General features: G+C 33.3%; 1 protein-coding gene and 1 pseudogene across 2 annotated transcripts in view; one reads left to right on the top strand and one right to left on the bottom strand.

Annotated features, from left to right (window-relative positions):
• The first annotated feature begins 7,992 nt into the window (after nt 1–7,992).
• On the top strand, nt 7,993–9,874 carry LOC148942681 (uncharacterized; annotated as a pseudogene).
• A 6,034-nt stretch (nt 9,875–15,908) lies between these two features.
• Nucleotides 15,909–25,230, bottom strand: part of drosha (ribonuclease 3 drosha) — a 73,963-nt gene continuing 64,641 nt past the window's right edge. For both annotated transcript variants that reach the window (XM_089102823.1, XM_089102822.1), the window contains exons 11-13: nt 22,018–22,178; nt 19,799–20,046; nt 15,909–16,861 (exon numbers count right to left, since the gene is read on the bottom strand). In XM_089102823.1, the coding sequence (XP_088958949.1) occupies nt 16,005–16,861; nt 19,799–20,046; nt 22,018–22,178 (1,266 nt within the window). In that variant the 3' untranslated portion in view covers nt 15,909–16,004. The remainder of the gene's footprint in view (nt 16,862–19,798; nt 20,047–22,017; nt 22,179–25,230) is intronic.

Here is a 25,230-nt window from a genome sequence, read left to right as displayed (position 1 = left end):
TCAATATAATGGTAAATATTTCCGGAAATATTTTTTTTTACACTGATTTCATTATGGTCCTTTTACTTAAATTTTCCAACAAATCAAAGAAAAATAAAAAATAAATAGAGCACATGAACACGATTACAGTAAAGATTCGTTTCTCAATTTATTTACGAATTTTGAAAAGTTCATTTTTGTTTTTCATCTTCTATGCACGAAAAAAAAATACAAATAAATATCAATTTCATTACAAATATTTTTTTGAATATGTATTTATTTTGAACCGTGTACTTTAAATTTTTAAAACATCAAAGAAAAATAAAAAATAAATCAATATAATGACAAAGATGACAGGAAATTTGCGTTTTTTGAAAATTGTATGCATTTTGAAAAGTGTATTTTAGTTTTTCAAAGCATCTACGTTAAATAAAAAACAAATCACTATAATGATCAAGCTGACTGGAAATATTTTTTGAAAACTGTATTTAATTTGAACAATGCAGTTAACTTCTTGAAAAAATCCAAGAAAAATAAAAAATAAGAAAATAAAAGACAAATTTTAAAAAAATTTTGAGGTTTATGAAAACTTTATGCATTTTTAAAAGTGTAATTTAGTTTTTCAAATCATCAACATGAAATAAAAAACAACTCACTATAATTATTAAGCTGACTGGAAATGTTTTTCTTAAACTGTATGTATTTTGAACAGTGTACTTTACCACTATAAAGCATCCAAGAAAAATAAAAATAAATCACTATTATTACCAAGATGACAGTAACTGTTAGTTTTTTTATTATTGAATGTAAGTTTAATATTTTAATTTAGTTGTTCAAAGAATATAATTGAAATAAAAAACAAATCAATAAAATTACCAATATGACGTTAAATTTGCGTTTTTGTAAAATTGTATGTATTTTTTGAAGTTTACTTTAAATCTTTAAAAAATACAAGAAAAATAAAAATAAATCACTATCATGACCAAGCTGATTTTAAGTATTTTTTTAAAATTTATATATTTTGTAACATGTAATTTACTTCTTCAAAAATTCCAATAAAATAAAAAATAAATAACTATAATGACAAAGATCACATGATATTTGTGTTTTTTGAAAATTGTATGCATTTTGAAGTGTAATTTAGTTTTTCAAATCATCTACGTGAAATAAAAAACAAATCACTATAATGATCAAGCTGACCGGAAATATTTTTTTTTAATGTATGTATTTTGGACAGTGTACTTAACTTTTTGAAAACATCAAAGAAAAATAAAAAATAAATAAATATAAAGACCAAGCTGAATTGAAATTTTCTGTTTTTTATAATTTTATTATTTTTGAAAAGTGCATCTTATTTTATCAAAGTATATGATTGAAATAAAAAACAAATCCATACAATTTTCAATCTGACCAGAAATATTTTTTTTTAAACCGTATGCATTTTGATCCGTGTATTTAAACTTTTGAAAACATCCAAGACAAATAAAAAATAAATCACTATAATGACCAAGATGACAGGAAATTTGCGTTTTTAGAAAAATTTTATGCATTTTGAAAAGTGCACTTTAGTTTTTCAAAGCATCAACGTAAAATAAAAAACATCACTATAATGATCAAGCTGACTGGAAATAGTTTTTTTTAAACTGTACATATTTTGAACAGTGTAATTTACCTCTTGAAAACATCCAAGAAAAATAAAAAATAAATCACTATAATGACAAATATTAAATTAAATTTGCTTTTTTTTATAATTTTATACATTATCAAAATCTTTATTTATTTCTTAAAAGAATTTAAGTCAAATAAAAAACAATTCAATATAATTATCAAGATGACAGTATATACTTGTGTAAAACTGTATGTATTCTGAACATTGTACTTTACATCATGAAAACATCCAAGAAAAATAAAAATAAATAACAATCATTAAAGAGATGACATGAAATTTTTTTTTTGAAAATTGTATGCATTTTGAAAAGTGTATTTTAGTTTTTCAAAGCATCTACGTGAAATAAAAATAAAACACTATAATGATCAAGCTGACTGGAAATATTTTTTTTAAACTGTATGTATTTTGTACAGTGTAATTAACCTTTTGAAAATATCCAAGAAAAAAATAATAAATCCCTATAATGACAAAGATGAAAGGAAATTTGCGTTTTTTGAAAATTTTAAGCATTTTAAAAAGTTTATTTTAGTTTTTCAAGTCATCTACGTGAAATAAAAAAAAATAACTATAATGATCAAGCTGACTGGAAATATTTTTGGGAAAATGTATGTAATCGGTACCATGTACTTAACCTCTTTAAAAAATCCAAGAAAAATAAAAAATAAGTCACTATCATTACCTAGATTAAAGGACATTTGATTTTTCTGAAAATTGTATGCATTTTTAAAAGTGTACTTTAGTTTTTCAAAGCATCAACGTGAAATAAAAAACAAATCAGTATAATGATCAAGCTGACTGGAAATATTTTTGAAAACTGTATGTATTTTGAAAAGTTACTTTACTTTTTGAAAACATACAAGAAAAATACAAAATAAATCACTCTAATGACCACGATGACATGAGATTTCATTTTTTTGAAATTTGCATGCATAATTAAAATTTTTCTTTATTTTTTAAAATACTCTATGTTAACTTAAATACAAATCACTATAATTACCAAGCTGACAGTAAACATTTTTTTAAAACTGTATTCATTTTTAAACGTGTACTTTAACTTTTGAAAACATCCAAGAACATAAAAAAAAGTCACTATAATGACCAAGATGACAGGAAATTTGCGTTTTTTGAAAATTGTATGCATTTTGAAAAGTATACTTTAGTTTTTCAAAGCATCTAAATTAAATTAACAACAAATAATTATAATTATCAATGTGATTAGAAATATTTTTGAAAACTGTATTTATTTTGAACCATGTACTTAAACATTTGTAAACATCCAAGAAAAATAAAAAATAAATAGATATCACAACGAAATTGGCAAGAAATTTCCGTTTCTTTATACTTGCGTGCATTATGAACATTTCTTTATATTTGTTCAAACATTAAACATGAAATAAAAAACACATCCATACAATTGCTGCGTTGATAGGAAATATTTTTTTTTAAACCTGATTCTTTTGCATACATTTATTAAAACACTAGAAATTTCTCCAGAAAAATAAAAAATAAATCCATAAAAAGACCACCATGACAGGATATTTGCGTTTCTTGATATTTTCATTCATTTTGAAAAGTGTACTTTAGTTTTTGAAAACATCCAAGAAAAATAAAAATAAATCACTAAAATGATCAAGCTGATTGGAAGTATTTTTTAAAACTGTATGTATTTTGTACAATGTTCTTAACCTTTTGAAAACATCCAATAAAATAAAAAATAAATCACTATAATGACCAAGATGACAGGAGATTTGTATTTTTTGAAAATTGTACGGGTTTTGTTAAGTGTACTTTAGTTTTTCAAAGAATCTAAGTGAAATAAAAAAGAAATCACTACAATGATAGAGCTGACTAGAAATATTATTTAAAACTTTACTTAATTTGGGAAGTGTAGTTAACCTTTTGAAAAAATCAAAGAAAAATAAAAAATAAATAGATATTATGAACACGAGTAAAAGTGATTTGCGTTTTTTGAATATTTTATACCATATTAACTTTGCTTCTTAGTTTTCATCTCCAATATGTGAAATAAAAAACAAATCCGACTCTTTACCGATGTCATGAGAAATATTTTTTGAAAACAATCTTTAATCTGGGACATGTTCATAAACTCTAGTAAAAACCCAAGAAAAATAAAAAATAAGTTTTTTTACATTTTCAATGTCAAAAAGAAAAAAAAGTTCTGACATAATATATTTTTGTTTTCTGTAAAGCTGAAAAGCTGATGAAATGCGTTTTCGAACTTTTACGGTTAGGGGATAGGGAAGGGACAGTAGCCAAATTCGTGTTTGCAGTAGAATTTGTTCGTTTTAAGATGTAATTATTAATCTTTATCAATATCGGTTATATTTATGTTGGATATGATCATTTACCTTAATTGCTCTTCGTTTTAGGTGTCATTTATTCTTTAATAGTAAATTCTGATCGCTTTAAGCTTGAATTATTATGGAACTTGCTTCTGTTGGTCCTAAATTAAATATGGTTCTTCCCATTTCTATAGAAAACTTTTTTTGAAAGCTTTTTATAAATTAATTTCTGTTCATTTTTGATCGTCAAAGTTCTATTAATATTTAATATAAGTAATATTTCTCCGGTTTTTCACGTGTTCCTAACCCTTGCCTAACCTAACCTAAGCAATCACTGGCAAACTATTTGTCGGTAACAACTTTTACTATTTTTGGTTTCGCACTAAGTAGACCTACATACTACATAATTACCATTTTTGAGGGTTTTTTTGTTTACGCAAAAAAATCTCAAAAAACACATACAAAATTCGCTTATATTCATTTTTGTTATGTTTTTACGAGTAAAAAAAAGCATTTCGGGGGAGGAGGGAGGGGGGGGGGGGTTCAAACCCCCTAACCCCCCCAACCTAACCAGGTTTAGGTTAGAACTAAAATATCCAAATCCTGAGATATTGCGACCACCATTTTAACAAGCTGGGCTTACATAGTATCTTTTGGTTTAATTCAACATCCTTTGAAACTTTTAACTAAATACCATAAGCCGATCCTGAGATATTGTGCTTACGTCTTTTTGACAACTGGAATGCACATTAGTTGTACTTTGATTAAGTTCAACATTCTCCTCGACATTTTCAACTTAATACCTGAAAGTTTCAACTTAATACCCTTAACTATTCCTGAGATATTGCAGACACGTAATTTTGACAACCAAATAACCTTAGCCATTCGTGAGGTATTGCAGATAAGCCCTTTTGGCAACCTAAATGGAATACGCTATTTTGACCAGTAGGATCCAGTTAAACTTTTTTCATTTACTTCAATAGTACTAGTTGGAATAGTAGAGGTTGCAGTAGTACTTACAGTCACAGTTACAATCACAGTAGTAGTAGCAACATCAACAGTAGTTGCCACAGTCGCAAATAGTAGCAGCTGCATTCACAATTTGTCGAATTTGTAGTCGCAGTTGCAAGTAATCGAAGCCGCAAAAGCCGTAGTAGCAGTCGATTTGCATTGATACTGGCAGTCACAAGCAGTTTTAGTCGCAGTCGCAAATCGTCATGGTTGCAAGTTGTCGTAGTCGCAAAAAGTCACTGTCACAAGCAGTTCTTATCACAAGTACTTATAGTCGCAATCGCAAGCAGCCTTATTTGGTGTCAAATTCGCAAGTAGTCGCAGTAGCCGACACAAGCGGTCATAGATGCAGTCACAAGTAGTCAGAGTAGCCGTCGCAAGCACTCACAGCCACAAGTAGTCACAATCCCGGTCGCAATTAGTCAAGGTGGAAGTTTCAAGTAATCATAGTCACAGTCACAAATGATCATAGTCACAAGTAGTCCAAATTGCAGTAACAGTCACAGTTGCTGCAATAAGGGTCCTAAATGTTTCAAGTAAATACCATTAGCTACTCTTGAAAGATTTCAGATATACCCTTTTGAAAACCTGGATGCAAACAGTGTCTTCTGAATTAGTTTAAGATCTTCCTCAAGATTCTCTGAAGTTTCACCTTAAGGCTAATCGTCTTTATTAGTGGCTAATGCTATTTTCCCTATGCTAGGAAATCGGGAATAACTGCTGCGATATAAGTGATTTTGCGCTGATTTTTTTTTTGAAGACTCCCGAGTTAGAAAGTAAAATAATGTTGGTTTCACTTGTTCTATATATTTGTTATCTTTTGTCGAAAAAAAGAAAACAAGTTATTTTAGTTTGTTGAATAAAAATTTAGTAGATGGGAAATGAAAGTAGATAGTTTTGCAGTTGATTCTACTGGTATTTAAAAAAAAAAATGTTGGTTACAGATTTTTTTTTTTTTTTTTTTGTGAAAAAAATTATTTTTAGTTTTCATTATTTTCTTGCTATAAGGCATGAAATCTGCTCCAAAGACTAGAATTTTGGACAGTATGCAGATTTTATAATCTACAAAGATTACAGAGTGTCTGATGTCTATCACAAACTAAATTAAATACAAAAGCAAAAAAATACAAATAAAAAAATTGCTCGATTTTTACTTTATTTTCCCACTGTTTCCCACTTGGTAGCGTTATTTCGTCAGCCAATTGGAAGAAAACCCGCAATTTTGATTGGACTCTGTTCTGTATATCATTATGACTTTCGGATAGAAACTGTCAAAAAGACCTTTTAGCCATGAGGAAGAAAAATATAAACAGAAGGTGGCTGAATTTAAAATACCGGCAAGTAAATATTACATATGCTATGTTCATTCCATCCAGTGAAGAAGCTTTTAAAATTGCTTCCGATGGGTTCTGGTTTTACATCCCCTTCAATCTAAAATTTATGGAAAAAAACTTTTTTTTTATATGTACAATGGTTAGGAGACAAGTTCACATTAGGCTTCCCAGGCACGTACAATGTAATTTTATGGAGGAGGATGCAGAAAAATCTTACCAGCTCTAAACACACAATAAAAATTTCTGTTTCAGGTGAAAGGATGTTTTATGATTTGGAGGAAGATTAACTACTTGCCTCCAGGATATCCAATAGAGGAAGCAAACTTGCTTGAAAGTTTTTTAGCTTTGTTTCTTGGGCGAGGAGGGGGAGTAGGGGGCCTTTCTAGCGCCTGGTTTCCAGCTATCAGACTTGTGAAGCTAGGAAGAAGACATCCCAGGGCCTTGACACTGGAGTTCTGGTACATAATGATATGCAATATGCGTTACTTCGGCTTTTTTTTATAGTAGTTTCTATACGGAAAAAACAAAAATCTATCCCTGAGCTAAACCTGAGATTTGTAAAGTTATGTCCATCCTTATGAGCTGTATAAAACATAGCACTTCCAATAGATCATATGAAAATAAAAGAAATATAATGAAAGTGGAGAAAGCATTAAATATGAACTCAGGAGTTGTGAAGTGGAGACCTTGGATAAAATTGCCGAGGATCTGGAAGATGCAGCTAGACGGCATGATAATAAACTGTTGTATTGACATGTTAATAAATTAAGAGGGAGTAGCCAATCCGGATTTGTCCCAGTGTGGTCCAATCCCCCTTTCTAAGACTATAATAAGAGAAAGTTTGAGATGGCTAGGGCACGTTCTGCGGATGAGAGATGACAGACTGCTGAAGATTTTTCTTTTCGGCCAACCACCTAGGGCTAAACGGAAAGCAGGTCGTCTGTGGTTGGAGTGGAATGATGTCATAAAGAAAGATTCAAGGGAAATGGGAACTTCCAAGTAGGGTGTAAAAAGGGGGCTTTGAATAGAATAAGATGGGTTGGGAGCGTGTGTAGCTGTGTTGGCCTCAGGTGACTTAGTGCTGCGGTGAGTTGTTAGTAGTAGTAATGTTTCCAATGCATCAATAATTACTTCCCTTGTGTGTATATATGTTGTGAATGATGGGTTTATCAACCAGCATTCCTTTTTTTGTTTCATTTTTTATTTTTAGAAAGATACAGCTTGGAGAACAAAAAGATGATTTTTCAACCTCATCTGAAATTACAGAAGAACTTTCAGTAAATCCTAAACTAAACGAAGCACAGAACTTGGGAAGCGGTGGAGGTTCTTCAGGTATCGATGGGTCAGTAACACTTACCGATATTGACTTATCTGGAATTTCAGATGGAAATTGCATTGTAAATCTAAGACATTTCCTCAGTGAAGTAGCTTCTGTATTCACACACAAGATTAGTTGTAGACTATCATATGATAATTTGATAATAAAACAATTAGAAAAGAAAGGCCTGCAAACTGAACTGAAAGTTAAATGTAAAAAGTGTAACTGGGAAAAGAGGATTAAAAATGAACCAGAATGTCCAGTAACAAGTGTAAAAGAATATCTTTCAAGCTTTACTACAGAAAGTAAACAGGTTACTTTCTCAAAAAAGACTAAATTTTAAAAGGTTGCTTGAATTTGAAGGCCGTTTGGGGAGCCATGGGCACTTGAGGTGGATATTCTACACTGTGTGAACTCTTCGGAGTGCTTGGAGTGAAGCCAATGTCGCAAATAGTTTATTCTCGTATTGAAAGACAGCTGGGTAGTGCTTGGATGAATAGTTTGTCGGAAATTTTGCGAGAAAATGGACGAGAGGCCTTAAAATTAGCCATTCATGAAGATAGGTATAAAGAGGACTCATACTTGACAAAAGTGATATGTGATGGAGGGTGGAATAAGCGTAGCAAAGGGCATGATTATTCAGCCAAAGGATGTATTGCAGTTATCATAGATGCATTTACGAAAAAACTGTTATATGTTGCCATAAAAAATAAATGCTGTTATATATGTTTTTCTTCTGCAAACTCTAAAGTAAGTCCTAAAGACCATTTCTGCTTTCTGAACTACAACGAAAATTCGAAGAGCATGGAAACAGACATTCTAGTTGAAGGCTTTCGTTCCAGTGAAGAGATGCATGGATTACAGTTTTTAGAGTTTATTGGTGACGGTGATTCAAGTGTTTTTTATAAGCTAAAACAGTGTGTCTATTACTGTTCAAACAAACGGAAAGATGAATGTGCCAATCACGTCACAAAGAACTATACAACGCATCTATATAACTTGTGCAAAATAAGAAAGGTTTGTACACCAAATTTCTTCCCAGAGGAATTATCCAGCAATTGACCAAAAATTTAAGGGGTTTGATCAAAATAAATTCCGAAAATAATGAAACAGCGGAAGAATTGCAGAGCCTGTTAAAAAGAGGTCCGTACCATGTTTTTGGAAACCACACAAAATGCGATTCCGGTTGCCCTAAATTCATTAATGACAAAATAGAAAGTCGGTGGAATACTCTGCCCATGCACGTGTTTGAGGATGTTATGACAGGGGTAGAGGTTGTGTGTCGAAAATCAGAGCAGCTCCGAAATGACACAACTACAAACTTAGCTGAAAGCTACATGTCAGTTGTTGCAAAGTTCATCGGGGGAAAGCAAATAAGCCGGTCTAAGGGAGGTTCATACCCAGCAAGAGTAGATGGAGCCAGCCTTGCTTATAATTCAGGTCCGAAATGGCATCAATTAGCTTGGAAAAATATTTTTAGGTCCAGTCCTTCTTGCTTGACGAAAAAGTATTGCAAAAAAACAGCAGAACATCGCTTAAGATCTAAACGTAATTTGACAAGTTATTATAGTTCTCTTGGAGGAAAACATTTAGCAAAGTTAAACAACAGAAATAATAACTTTGGCGATCGGGAATATGAACCAAACTGCAATAAGCCAGATATGACTTCTGATGAAATAAGCTCAGCCAGACAAAAATATACTAAGCAATATTTAAAATTGGATAGTGTCAGTATTAGCCGTTTGTTTTATAATACCAAGGGGCAATCAAAAATGAGAACTGGGTTGAAGAGAGATCTAGGAGAATAACGAGCAGTTATTTTCATAGAATTGCAACTAGAAAAAATAGCACTAGAGTTGCCCCAATTGTTAAGCAAATTCGAAATTTGGGACCTAGATTCTGCTCTGCCCTTATGAAAAAGGGTTTGGATTTAGAAGTAGTTGCTCTAGAAGCGTATGAAAAGAAATTCAGCTTAAATGTCATAAAGGGAGATGAAATAGCACTTAGTGTGCATCCACAGCATCAATATCTTGGTGCATCTGTAGATGGATTGCTCTCTGATGGCACACCTATAGAGATAAAAACTGTACATAATATACCAGAATTCAAAACTATTTTTGATGCTGCTCAGTCCAAAAATCTAGTCAAAGGATTTTTTATTGGATTATCCAGTAAAGGTCTTCAGTTAAAAAAAATCATAGGTATTTTTCCCAGATACAAGGCCAACTCGAGATACTAGATAGAAAGATATGGCACTTAATAGTTTTTAACTCCATTGATGACTGGGAAATAATTACAGTTCACCGGTCGAAAGAATCCTGGGCGAAAATATTTTCAAAACTTGAAGCTTTCTGGAATGAATCCTTACTACCTGAAATTTTAGACTCGAGGTTGGTAAGGAATATGGAAATCAGAGAGCCTATGGTCTCAGAGGATATGAACACCAGAGAGCCAAGCTCGTCTCAAGAAACCGAAAGAGGGAAGAAAAGAAGGTCAAGTCTGGTTGACGTGGACAACAAGAAAATACAGAGAAGGGATCGGGAGACAACGAAGAATCTACCAGTCATTCAGCGCATGAAAACAGCGGTTTTGAAGACAGAATTTGGTCTGATTTGGAATAAATGAATCTTTGTGTTTGATGTATTTTATGTGATGTATTTTGATGTACTTGTATTTTTGATGTGATGTGACAGTGATGTGATTATTACGGCTCTTTAATTTTAATTAGTAAGTGTATAATGTACATTCCCAGCTTGCTGTGATGATCAAAGTCGCGTCCTTTTACCAGGCTTGTCCCATATCCACCGTGCTTGGCATAGTTCCAACACTCTTGGTATAGCTCTCACAGGTCCGCCGTTCTTTGCACACTCCCACCACGCTTGGTAAGCACTGCCTGGTGTACATGATTTCAGAGAGTGGAAAGCCACTCGATATTCCATCTTTTTCTTTCCACCATTTTCATCGTCACTTGTCTCATATCCGATGCTGTTGCTACAGTGAAGCAGGAGGTTGATTTACATCATCCTTGACTTTTTGCATGTGTTTCACAATTATTTATTTGTGATGTGATAGACAGGCTTTTATATATATATCGATTTTCATTGTCACTTGTCTCGTATCCAAGGCTGCTGCTACAGTGAAGCAGCAGGCTGATTTACATTATCCTGGACATTTTCATGTAACCTTTGGCATAGTTTTTTGTGTTTCGCAATATTTCTTCCAATATCTCCACTGTTACTTATCTTTTAGCCACATATTTCTTTGTTCTTACATTTAATTTTTGATTCGTCCTGATTTCCATTGTAGTGTGTCTTGTAACCGCATTTTTTGTACTTCACTTTTTTCCCTCGCTGTAAGTCTCGCTGCCGCGTATCTTTTAACCGCATAAGTCTTTGTTCTTCAATTTCGTTCATCTTTACTTTACAATTTTTTTCAGTGACCGCATCACTTTCGTTATTGACTCGTTGCAATTTCCCCTGCTGCTTATCTTTTAACCACGCATTTCTTTATATTTCAGTTTCGTTTTTGAGTCGTTGTAATTTTCGCTGCCGTTTAACTATTAAAGCGTATTTGTTTTTTCTTAAATTTAGTTTTAGACTCATAATTGTCTTTTTCGCCAGTATTCTAACGACATATTTTTTTTATTCATTTTCTTTATCAATACATCACATATTTTTTTTCAATACCCTTTGCCTTAGCTGCTTGGATTAGTCATGTCACATTTGATGGTCTAGAATGTTCATTTTCACCGATTGCGGATTTACGTTTTTTAAGGTCGTCCTCTTGATCTTGTCTCATTTGATGCTCTAGTTTGTTCATTTTGAGCAATAGTTAATTTATGTTTATGTCCTTGAGATATTATCAAACTGCTGGAAATATCTTTTATAAATAGAATCATTACATTTGATATTTTATACTTAGCCATGTTTTTGTGTATTTTTACATGCGCCATAGATAATAAAAATGAAAGAACAGCTCCTGACGCGGAAATGACGTATTTGTGCTTTTGAAATATGTTCATAGATATGACGTTACTCATATGAATTCTTTTTTGAAATTAGGGCTCTTAAAAAATTTCTCAAACTTGTGACCCATCTAGATGGTTTTTTTTTCAGGCAATATATCCCAGGTTGCCAATTTTAAAACAAAAATATGGAGCCGTTGTGGGGGAAAAATTTACAAATACATACATGCATAAACAAATAAATAAATGAATATTTATTTTTTTACTTAATTTCTGATCATTTTTTAAATAATGCCAGAAAATCTGGCTAAATCTACACGGAAAAATCCCCTCCCCACGAAAATATCCTATAGACAATTAAATCCCGGTGAAAATTTAACCAGGACAATTACCCTCAACATCTCCGTGGGTAAAATTGAGTCGGTAAAGCTAAAACAAGACATATAAAAATAATTTCGTACATGAATTACGGGAAAGTCCCCCATGATAAAATTTCCCCTTTAACGTGCACCCCCCCCCCCGAACTTCCTTCCACATGGAAAATTCTACCCTTGGAAAGTTATTCCAGCAGAAAATTCTCCCCTCCCCCATCCTAAAAATGTATACATACGTCCCAGCAACAAATACTATACGTAAACACTGGGCAAAATTTTTAACTTAAAGACCTTTCCCCAGGGGCTGCGGGGGTTATGTTAACTGCAAAGGATATTTATTGGGCCTTTCAACTATGCTGAACAAAATGGCGCTCTCTAATATTGAATCGCCGGTTTTAGAATAAAATGGGCGTGTGAGGGGTCTAGTTGCTCTCCAATCTTCTTGGTAACTTAAAAAGGGCACTAGAACTTTTAATTTCTGTTCGAGTGACCTCTCTCCCGACATTCTAGAATCACTGGGTCGATACGATCACCCCTGGAAAAAAAACCAACAGGCATCTGTGATCATTCTTCTGGTAAAAAAAAATACGAAATTCCACATTTTTTCAGACAGGAGTTTGAAACGGAAAGGCGAAATAACATCCAATCGTCAGGACATCCAACGCCATAACATGCACAAAATCCCTCATAACCTTGACAAAATACTCCGTCAGAACCACCAACCGTCACAACATCCAAAATTTTAAACCAGACCTTTTGGGGGTTTAGGGGGGAAAAGGTACCTCGGTTAGGTTGGGTTAAGTATTTATTATATGCTATGCTTTACCCCCACCCCCTGATGTGCAACTATAGATCCGCAATTTCTTTCGAAAATATTATATAATTATTTCTCTTATATAATTATAAATTTTTTTGGATGTTTTGACGGTTGGTGGTTCTGACGGATTTTCCTTTTGGATGTTATGACTTTTGGTGCTTATGACGGTTATTCAAAGTGGTAGCACCCTGCTTGAAACCTTTACAGTAGGATCCTCTAATACGCTGAATCTGATGGTGTGATTTTCAATAGGATTCTTTGACTTTTAGGGGCTATTTTCCCTCTTTTTCGAAAATCAGGCAGTTTTTCTCAGGCTTGTAGCCTTTGGTAGGTAACACAAAACTTAATAAAACTTTATATTTGTAATCAGCATAATAAGCCGATTCTTTTGATATCAAACAGTTCGTGGTAACGAACTGTAAGTAAGGAGCGACCCGGCTCAATAGTAACCAAAACTCTAAAAACCGAAATTTTGATGCCCATAGATACATCAATAAAATCAAATTTTTATGCTGATTTCAAATATATAAGTTTTATTAAGTTTAGTTATGTTCATCAAAAGCTACGTGCCTGAGAAAATTTGCCTTATTTTCGAAAAAAAAGGGGAAAACGCACAAAAAGTCATAGACCTCTAATGAAAATAACACCATCGGATTCAGCGTATCAGAAAACCGTATTGTGGAAGTTTCAATCTCCTATCTGCAAAAATGCGGAATTTTGTATTTTTGTCAGAAGAAAGGTCACGGATGAGTGTTTATTTGTTGTTTTTTTTTTTTGTTTCTTTTTTTTTATTTCCCCAGTGGTGATCGTATCGATCCAGTAGTCCTAGAATATAGTAAGAGGGCTCATTTGAACGGAAATTAAAATTTCTAGTGCCCTTTTTAATTGACCAAAAAATTGGAGGGCAATTTGGCCCCCTCCCACGCTCATTTTTTTCCTAAAGTCACCCAATCAAAATTTTGAGATAGCAATTTTGTTCAGCATAGTCGAAAATCTAATAAATATGTCTTTTAGAATGACTTAATCCCCCACAGTTCCCGTGGGAAGGGCTGGAAGTTATGAACTTTACCCATTGTCAGACAGTTCGTGGTAACGAACTGTAAGTAAGGAGCGACCCGGCTCAATAGTAACCGAAACTCTAAAAAACAGAATTTTGATACCAATAGATGCATCAGAAGAATCAGATTTTTGTGCTGATTTCAAATATATATCAAAAGTTACGTGTCTGAGAAAATTTTACTTATTTTAGAAAAAAGGGGGAAACAACCCCTAAAGTCGTAGAACTCAAATGAAAATCATACCATCATATTCAGTGTATCAAAGAACTATGCTATAGAGGTTTCAAGCTGCTATCTGCAAGAATGTGGAATTTTGTATTTTTTGTCAGAAGAAAGATCATGGATGCGTGTTTATTTGTTTTTTTTCCCCAGGGGTGATCGTATCGATCCAGTAGTCCTAGAATATCGTAAGAGGGCTCATTTGAACGGAAATTAAAAGTTCTAGTGCTCTTTTTAAGTGACCAAAAAAATTGGAGGGCAACTTGGCCCCCTCCCACGCACTTTTTTTTCCCAAAGTGACCCAACCAAGATTAATTTCATATGCAAAAAAATACAATTTTTAGTTCAGCAGTGGTTATATTTTCTTCTACATATCCTAACCTGCTCATCTAATTTGATCTTCATAGAATCTAACGTGCTTCTAGTTTTGTTTTTTCTCCTGCGTTAAACTGGATTAACAAAAAAGAACCCAGGTGTCGAAGACTAATTATGTTTCTGCAATAGTCTCATACCGGGTTTGCTATCGACGAGATACAAGCAGTGGCGTTACCAAGATCTGTAAGACCAGTTTCGAAAATTGAGCGGGAACAATAAAGACAATTACCCTTAATACCCTTAGCCTTTTCTTACACACCCAGGATCAAATGTTCCCCTTCTTTCCCAATGATAAATCATGTATATGCAATCATGCATGTAAATTTTTGTTCCACATCCCGCTCAACATTTCCTAAAAGTAGTCACAATAGAAGTAGTCGCAGCCATATTCACAAGTTGCAACCAGTCGCAGTGAAAGTGGCCTTACAAGTTTCAAGTTAATATCCTTAGCCTATTGTAGATTATTCCTATTGCTAATCTAAATGCACAGTGTCTTTTGATTTAGTTCAACACCTCCCTCAACATTCCCCGAAGCTTCATTTTAACACCATTAGCTTTGCAAATTCCCCATTTCCCAATAACAGAAATCCTGTAGCCTATGTAAATAATGGGAAAATTGCATTGATTTACACCCCTTGCCCGGGGCTGTAGGGAGGCTTAGCACCCCTGAGGGCATGGTCATTAGACCTTTATAGACTATTTTGAACAAAATATTTGTTTTCAAAGTTTGAATCAACTTTGGAGAGGGGCATCTAAATCAACAATGGGGGGAGAGGGGCCAGCTGACCATCAAGCACTTTCAAGCATACCCCTAGACAAGTCTTGGAAGTTTCAGCTGAATACCCTTTGCCGTTCCTGAAATATCGCAGATATGCCCTTTTGGCAATCGGCATACACGTAGTCTATTTGGTTTAGTTCAATATTCCCATAGCATATTTTTAAAGTAGTTGCAACTAAAACTGGTCACAATTGCAAGTAATCACCGTCGCAAGAAATCTTAGTCGCAATCACTAGTAGGCGTAGGAGTAGTGAACCTGAAAGTTTCAAGTTATTATCCTTACCCGTTCCTAAGACATAGCAGATATGCGTTTTTGATAACCTGAAAGCACACAGTTTCTTTCGATATAGCTCAACATGCCCCTCACATTCTCCGAAGGTTCACCTCAATGCCCTTAGCATTTTCGGACGCACCCAGGATCAAACACTCCCCCGTTTCCTAATCATAAGTCCAGCTAAAATGGGCATGGGAGGGGGATGGTTGCCATCTAACCTTTCTGAGCATCCTCTCAAAATTCTCTGAAAGTTTCAAGTTAATACCTCAGTCATTCTTAAAATACTGTAGATACACTTTTTTGATAAACTTGATGCACATAGTGCCTTTTCATTTAGTTTCACCTGTGCACGCATGGACTCTGGTATGACAGTATGCTGAATCTGCGTTTATGTCCTTCATCATTAAGAATAGAAGTTTAAGTGAAATATCAACAATAATAAGCAGTTTATTACATAATGTACCACAATTTATGACAGGAAACACAAGTCAGAAAAGAATAGTAAAAATAAAAAAAAAGTTGTCTGGTCGCTTAGTCAAGAATTTCTCCCTCTGACAAATCACTCATATATACACACGGCCTGAAGTCTGAAGAATTTTCAGCGGAAGTTGAGTCCTCCTTTATTTCACCATCACTAAGATCGGAATAAATGTGTTCATTTCTCCGAAATTTTCTACCAAGATCACGATGAGCCTTTTTTTTCAAAGAACCTAAGCTTTGATTGGGTTCATCTTTCTCTGCACCTCTGCAATCACTACTTTCTAATTGCACTGAATCAAGCTCATTATCAGACACAGGTGACAGTTCAAACTCAGAGTCAGAGTATTGAACAAGTTTAGATGGTGACTCTGTTCTGGATAAAGACTTGCTTCTGTATTCAGATATACAACTGGCAATATCTTTACTCGCATTTTCTCCTCTTCGGATAAATTGTTTCTCCTCTATGAATATAACATCACCAGAATCAGGACATTCCTTGCTTTGGCCTAAGGAAACTTCGGAATCAATATTTCCCCGAGGGATTTTTATAGTACAGACATCTTTCTGGTCCATACTTACCCTAGAGACCCCTTGTAAAACAGATAATACTTCATCGTTACTATCAGAAGTATCGGTGCGCCTTCTTCGTTTCCTCCCTCTGCTTTGGCTGGAGTCAAGAAGCTGACGCCGGTGAGGAGATCGGTTTTTGTCCTTCTGTCCTACAAATTTCTTAGCAGATTTATCCGTATGATCAAGAATTCCGGCCCGTTTTGTTTTTTTATCATCGAGACGGGCTGTTCTTCGGTCTTTACTTACTCTTCCATAACTTCTATCATCGACATCTGTTCTGTCATTGAAAAAATCGTTTTCAGAGTCTTCATCTTCCACAACCCCTTTATAATGGACACCTACATCAAGAAAAAAGTAGATATTTTATTTATTTAATATAAAGTTTTAACCAAAAAATTTAACATAAACATGTTCCCTCCAAATACCACAGCATAGCATGGAGGAGGGATAATCAAACAAATCTACAAAAAAAAAAAATTATACTTAACATTAACATCAAACGGGGTTTAAAAAACAGAGCATGACCACAAAATCATGTACCCTGCTACCACGAGCTTAACACTTAACACCCGAAAATGGGTTTACATGCATTTCTTTTTTATTTCTTAGTTATTGCCAAATAACGTCTGATCATCCTAAGCCCAAAGAGGACTTGTCTTTATTTATTACGGCAAATAGCTGATCGTAAGAAGATACTTAAAGGTGTAAAAACAGTTTTAGATTTCTTTTCTTTCCCTCTATTTTCAAGCTCAGATCTGTGTCACCTTCAATTGTTTGTTAGTAAGCCGTAGTACTCGGTGATTAGATAATTACCAGCAATATGGGTAGTTAGCCTTTAACAGGCTAATTTGGAAGATTAAGAACCAATTTTTCTTGATATCTAACTGGATAAAACGATGGCAGCGCCGCAGAATCTATTCCAAAATCCTAAAGACAGCCTTTGCAAATCTAAGGCTCGGCCAGTTCCAATTTTACAAGCGTTTCAATATACAAGCCTGGCAGTTTCAATTAGCGATTATATATTATCGCTTATAAAGTAGGAATTTTTTTTTTCAACAATTTCAACTAATATTCAACAAATTTTCAGTCTGATGATGATGGATTAAAACCGTGTAGATAAATTTCAAATGTGACGGGGCAATGGATACAGCTGAATCACTGCTACATAATGAAAGTAAAATTGTCCTCTTTTCTTTTCGCTTAAGGTTTGCTTAAGATCAAACCCTTGAGATATATGTTTTCACTAAAAAAAACAAACTGTTTTACAACAAGCGTGCAGCTGTAACATGTACGAAAAGGACAAGATATTTACATCACTAGATTTGTTAATGTCAGATCTATCCACTCGCCGAGTCAGAATTATGATATTATTTAGGCTTTTTCTTGGAAAAGGATCCAAATTCACTTATAAAATAGGAAAATTTTCTTTTCTTCAACAATTTCAACTAATATTCAGCGAATTTTCAGTCTGATGATGATGGATTAAAACCGTATTAAATTTCAAATGCGACGGGACAATGGATAGAGCTGAATCACTGCTATATAATGAAAATGAAATTGTCTTCTTTTATTGACCTATTAAAACGTAGGTGAACAGGAAAACAAGACACAAAGAATTGCACAGGCAGCATAAACCTTAAAATACACAAAAAAACATAAGATACACAAGAGAAATCAGCACACACTGCAATTACATGACCAGAATTTGCTAAATTTATGGTTAAAATTATATCATTTAATCCATCTTTTTGAATCTCTGCAACCTAATGCAAAATACATTCTTATCAGACCTTGGTTTGGAATTTTCTGTGATATTTCTGATATGAAAAATAGTGATATTTCTGTTTATAAAGGGAAAGGAATATAAAGGAATGATTCATTAGGATAATAACAGTTTACATTTTACTGATATATTTTTATTATTAGAGATAAACTTCTGCTTTAATTCGCGATTCAATTTTTTGGTCAGAATTCGTGTTTAATGATACTGTTGCCACACTCAATTATTAGACATTGACTTTTGTGTCTCTCGGGGAAGTGTTCATATGATTAACATTGCCATCATAAGACCACATAGTCATAGTTTTCGGGAGAGTTTTTTTATGGAGAGGAGAGGGAATTGGAAATACCAAAAAAGTGCCTCTTTTGGACATAAAATTTTCTTTCTTTCTGGGGATAAAGAGCTCACTGACCATTTCTTGTTCAGGGTGGATTTTGAGCAAATATAATTACCTTTCTTTGTGCACTCGCGTTAATTCACAGAAATTGGGGGGTGGGGGAGGCAAAATATATTTGTCAAATTCTAAGGGACGGGGGTAGTTTTTTTTTGTCGAAGTATGAAGAATAATTTCCTAGACGACACTGCTTATCCACTTACAAAAAATTCAGAGAGAAAAAACGGGTCTAATTTAAACAAAGCAGTGGAACAAAACAACAGCAAGAACAAAAAACCTTTCTGAGGTAAAGAATAACAAAAATGGACAAAAAATCTACGGTTTGAAAACAAGGAACAGCGATTACTGGCCACAAAAATAGGTTAATAGGTCTAAATAGGTTAGGACTTTAAAAAGAATTCGCATTTTTCACAGGGTGGCTGTATCGAAACTGTGGTGACGTCATGACACCAAGAAAAGGCTTAATTAGTCTGCGGTTAGAAGACAAGCGACAATGAGAATATATACAAAGAAGCATGCTACGTGGCGAGTGCCGGAGCCCAGCGACGAAGCCTTCAGACTCCCGGTTATATATATATATATATATATATATATATATATATATATATATATATATATATATATATATATATATATATATATATATATATATATATATATATATATATATATATATATATATATATATATATATATATATATATATATATATATATATATATATATATATATATATATATATATATATATAAACTGTTTTTAAAATTTTAGTTCATGCTTTTTAGATACGACCTGTGACCACACAAGAATAGTGATGTGACCAATTCCAAATGCCGAAGAATGCCAGTGATTCAAGCAAGAACATTGTGTGCAAACCCATGACATTTTAAGTGTTGCTGTGGCCTGCGCCATATTTTCATTTGTGTGACTTTCAAAGTGTTGTGGCCTCACTCAAAGTCCAAGATTTAACAGAGGATTGCACATATATGAGGATTGACAAACTTTAACGAAACAACAACAACAGCAACAAACAAGCAAACTCAGTAACATAATTACGAAATTTAGAACATTTAATTTCCAAATTCTAATAAAAAGACTTACGCTCAGTGTCATAATCCAAAAGCACTTCATCCTTGTTTATTTTCTGAACTTTAAGACTCTTATTCATCACTTTCTTCTGGTACTGCAACTGTGGAAGTAATTCTTCGCAATTTTCAAGTGCCAAACTAGCTGCCTGCATCTCTGCACTTTGTATACTCAACCCAGATGCCTTTGACAGTCGACGACCTCGGAAATATACAGCCACAATGTAAATACGGGTGTTTGTTGGTCCTTTGGTTTCGATTACCCTAAAATAAATAGAGGGATCACTTTTCCCCAAAAATGCCCTTCAGCAGGATACCTATAGTTTGACCTTCATAGTCACATCTTCAAGCATTATATAATCGTCAATCCGAATTTAGTCAGAACATTAAGACTAATAATTAAGAACATTAAGACATTAAGACTAAATTTAAGCTGGCTTAAAATATGAAATTATATTTGTTAATTTTGCAAATTCGTTATGAAAAAAGTTGTAAAAATTTAAAATTGTCAAACAATTTCTTTTTTTGCTAAAAAAATATTATTTTTGGAGTGCTGATTAATAACCTTTTTTCTTTATTACTAAAATTTTATCTAAAGGTACTGTCTTTCATTTTATCTCATAACCAAAAAATTTGAATTGAATTTTATTTTAATGAACTTGATGATTTGAATTAAAAATCAAGTAATTTGCAGTAGACATCAAGACATGGCAAATTGTAGAAAAAAGCCAAGACAGATAGTCCGAGTAATTCAGAGGCAAAAATGTTTAAATGGCTCGGGTAAATGGCGGGAGTAAGTATGACTCTTTTATTGGACAAATACTTGTGTGTTAGTTTTTGGAAAGGCACGCCTGCCTAGAGTCTCGGGGAGATTGACCAAGAATTTAAAATTGAATCTACTTCATCGGATTTAGGATTTATCATTATTGAGCATTACTCTTTACATTAATCTTTACAAATTGGTGAGTTGGTTCTGGTCTCTCCCCTCCCAGTCTCTCTCTATCATTTCTTCTCTTTTCCTCTTCTTAATTGCTGTGCCTTGGTAAGTTTTCTTTTTCTCAATATCTGTTTTCTTTCCTCTGTAATTTCCCTCCCTCTCCTTCATTTCTCTCTTGCTTTTATTTTGATAGATTGGGTTATCTCTACATTTCTGCTTTCAGTTTCTGAAGAGCGACTGAGGTTGCCGGAGAATTTTATGATAAAATTGGTCGTAACTTTGTATAAGAAAGGTGAAACATCATCGCGTTCCAATTACAGAGAAATAAGTCGGTCTATATGAGGTAGTCAACTCCACAACACCTGATACAGTGGATAAAATACTGAGAGACAAGCAAAACGCTTCAAAAGATATAGGGGATTAGACACGTAGATTAGGAAGTATGAAAGAAAAATTTACAGATTTATGTAAATGATATAAAACACAATTTGGACATACACAATAGTATATAACAGTCACCCTGCCTTGTGATTGTGCATATCACATTGGACTTGTTTAAAATCAATAACTAAAATGTGTCAGATGTGAGTTTCTTTCGATTATTTTGTTTTGCACTCGGTTTTTTCTCATCTTTTTATGTATGTGTTAATTTGCTTCAGTTTGTATAAGTTTTTTTTCATATTTTTCTTTCTTTTTTCCCGTTGATAAAGGATTTCGAAGGTAAGGCCAAGATGTTCAGGCTCTTAATTATTTGTTGAAAAGTATGGTTTTTTTGTTTTTTTTTTGTCAAAGTTGGCTGTCTCATTAAATGTTTTACCAGTTTTCAATACTTTTATTTCATTTTAATTTAATTTTGAATATAACGAATGGCAATAGTTACCTCTGAAAAAGCTGAGCTATTTAATATTAAACAATCATAATTTAGTTCACGCGCGCATAAAAAAATATTGATTTTAAGACATTTTCGGCTATTTCCACAAAAATAATAAAAAAAGATGGACTTGTTCAACTTAAACAGTTTAACGTATCAAACCGGCTTAATAAGTTGAAGTAACTGCGAAAATCAACACAAAAAAAGGAACTACAATATCCATAAATTCCAAAAACAAAGTGGTAATTACATTCCTAGTGATAAGTTCAAATAAAATGCTGAATACAGGAAATCATGGTAATGAAAAAGGGCATTCAGTTATCGACGTAATTTTGCTAAAGCAAAGCAATACTATTTCCTCTGCTAATGTTCATAATTTTAAATGAACTTATTCCCTTTTTCAACGGCAATCACCAAAACAACTTACTTGTATTGAGGAATATCAGGCTCCCCAGCCCCAATTGTTCTTAGAGTTAGGCAACACTGTTGAAGCTTCGACTTGGGATCATTCCATTCTTGATTTAGAATAAAGCTTTGCAATCGTGGAAAGAAACAAACGTTACAGAATACAATACAACTTTCAAGACCCTGTAAGAGAAGCGTTTATGAAATGGTAAGAGAAGCAAACCCAAATTCATTGAGCTAGGTTTTTTAAACTAAGAGCAATCGACCTTTTACACAAAAGAACTGCCCAATTATGCTTCAAATAAATACTCTTTTTTATTTTCAAATTATTTTCAAGATATCGATTTTCTGCTGATGCAAAATTCTATAATAGTGAAGCATAAATGATGACTCACATCGTATCGATATGACACATATCGAATAAATTAAAAAGAAGGGAGGGAGCATTGGAAATGCTAAGAAATGGGTAATATCGAAGACAACAGTGCCTTTCCAAGACGATATTTTATACCTATTCGAACTGTTATTTATCGCTTAATTATGAATTCCTGGAATGTTTTTGTCTACTTTTGCTTCTTGTTCTTTTAATAGCCCAAAATAAATTAGAAAAAAAACAGACAGCTAAAATTTATTTTTTTAATCTTCAAAAGATCGGTTTTAAGAAAAAATCGGTCTTAAAAATAGAAAAGTTTATTAACTTTAACTTATAATCCTTTTTTTAAAATCAGATCTAAAATCAAAGTTAATATTAATTGAATTTTTTTATGTCACTAATTTCGGTGCCAAAATAACTAGATAAGATATACCCCTAGTATTGCTACCTGGTAGTGAATACCTGTCGGCATTTCTTTTAAAGCATAAATAACAATTCTTAACACCTTAGATGAATTTTGTAGGTGAATTTGATCTTAAAATGGACCATAATCACCATAATACTTATATGATATTAGAATGTCAAGCCTTACTGTTTGTGTTAATGTATATCAAAAGTGAATCGATACAAAGAACTAGAAGCATCGATACAAAGAACTAGAAGCAACAAGAGTGCCGGTTTTGATGTTAAATGTAAAGACCACCATCTAATAGTTCCCACGGTTAACACGAAGCTGAAATTTAGGAAGACAACTACCTTTGTTAGTTGGGATGGTGACAGATTTCAGGATGAAAACTTGAAACTTTCCAAGTAAAAGTTGGATACGACACTAGAGAGTTTAGCATTTGGTAATGTAGAAGGTAAATAGAATAATTTTGGGAAAATAATTTTGAAGTAGCGGAAGTTGTCTCAGGGAGGGAAGTTACAAACGCAGCAAGGAATATTGACAACATGATTTAAGGCTGGGTGGAAAGCAGGGACTGGGACAAGAACTTCCTGACTGATATATCTTGTGACAAAGAAAATATCTTTGGACACATTAACAATTTTACCTACGTTTAAGCTGTGTATGCTACAGCCATAGTATCCCATTCCCACCAGGTTTTTTTAGCAACTAAGTAATATATTATTTCGTTGAATCGCTGTCTTAGAACATCTTGCCTTTTATTTTGGGTTCGTCCCTTTTTTTTTAAGAAACATGGGTCCGAGCATCAAGCAAAAAGTACGTCTAACTTGACGACTGAATCAAGTCTTTACTATGCAAGTGAATTGAAACTAAAAGGGAATAGAAACCATCCTAAATATGAAGTCCGGTATTACCCCTTTTACACCCTGTTCTTTCATAATGATTTTAATTTACATACGTTTTGAGCTCCTTTGTTCCTTCTGAGTGGGTGCATTTTTTTTTTTTTTTTTACTTTTTATTTGTATTCCAATAACATTTTTTTTCTTTTTTGATTTATTTGACAAGAAATACGAGTTCTCCGTTGGTTGCTTGTGATAGCCATTTCGATAATAGAACTTAACCTTATTCTATCTTTACGATTAAGTTAAACATGTGCTTTAAAGAAGAACTACATGCCTTTTCAAATATGTATTATTTGAAGACTTCCTTATCAACTGAAAAAAAAACAAATATAAATTCAAAACGCACAGAGACCGTCCGGAATAAAGAGCAACCTGTTACAGCTGAAACTTTTATTCGTATTGTAACAGATAGGTCTTTACTGAAAGCGAATGACAGCTAGAATTTTGACTAATCAGATTATAAAAAAAAAAAAAAAATATGGAAGAACATGACCAGATATTTACACAGTGGGAGAGGCTATCTATCGTCTGCTTCCACGCCCCTCTCCCCTTCCTTCTCTCAGAAACGTCGGTATTTCTAGAAAAAGTGTCTATTTTCTAATATTTTCAATTTAACCTGGCTATTCTCTAGTTTATGTTGGAACTAGTAGGTTCCCATGAAATGAAACAATGCGTACGCACCAACATAGTAGTGAGCATATTAATGTCGGCAAAGTTTTTATTTAGATTTCAGGATTTTATATAAACTCTGAAACATATAAATTATCAATTAACTATATATTTTACCACTAATTCAACAAATTAACTACTAATTATCAATTAGTAGTTAACTATACATAATTTTTTCCTACTTAACGCTTCTGAAAACAAAATTGTGCTAACAAGAATAAAACATTAATTAAAATGCATTTCCTAGACTACTTGCTATCAAGTAGTCCCAATAAATTGCTGACCTAATAAAGCAAAGTAGGAGGATAAAGATACCCACATGCTGAGCTTCTGAGAATATCCTAGGTCGTGAGACTCTCTACAGTAGCAAATTCTCTTACTCGAGAAAAAAATAAACAATTACTGATGGCAAAAAGGAGAATCGCCACATATTTTTTTTATTTTTCGCCAAAGATACCCACAAGCTGAGCTTCTGAGAATATCCTAGGTCGTGAGACTCTCTACAGTAGCAAATTCTCTTACTCGAGAGAAGAATAAGCGAATATCCAACTATTGTAATTGACTGTTACGTATCCTATGAATTAATACCACAAGGCAGTGTTAAAGCACTGCCTAAGCAAAGAGTTAAAAAACTCAAGAGCTGCAACAGAAGCTTTGAAGAACTCAATATACCTCTTTGGGGGAAGAGGCTCTGAAAGAACATTCGCCGACCTTTGGAAATTGAACTTGGGTATAAATAAGACTGCTGTTCCATAGAGGATGCATGTCGTTTGTGACGGATGGACTGAGATTATATTTCTTGCAGATAGCTTCAAAAGATGGTGTTGATGCGAGCAACCATGTAACTATCTACTTACCAAGACTAACCAAAAGGTGCAAATCCGA

The sequence above is a fragment of the Artemia sp. Qi Xiang Cuo genome, chromosome 16, assembly GCF_049724085.1.
Source record: "Artemia sp. Qi Xiang Cuo chromosome 16, ASM4972408v1, whole genome shotgun sequence".
In the NCBI taxonomy this organism is placed as follows: Eukaryota; Metazoa; Arthropoda; class Branchiopoda; order Anostraca; family Artemiidae; genus Artemia; species Artemia sp. Qi Xiang Cuo.
The sequence above is the reverse complement of the archived record's forward strand: the minus strand, read 5'-3'. Positions and strand labels throughout refer to the sequence as shown.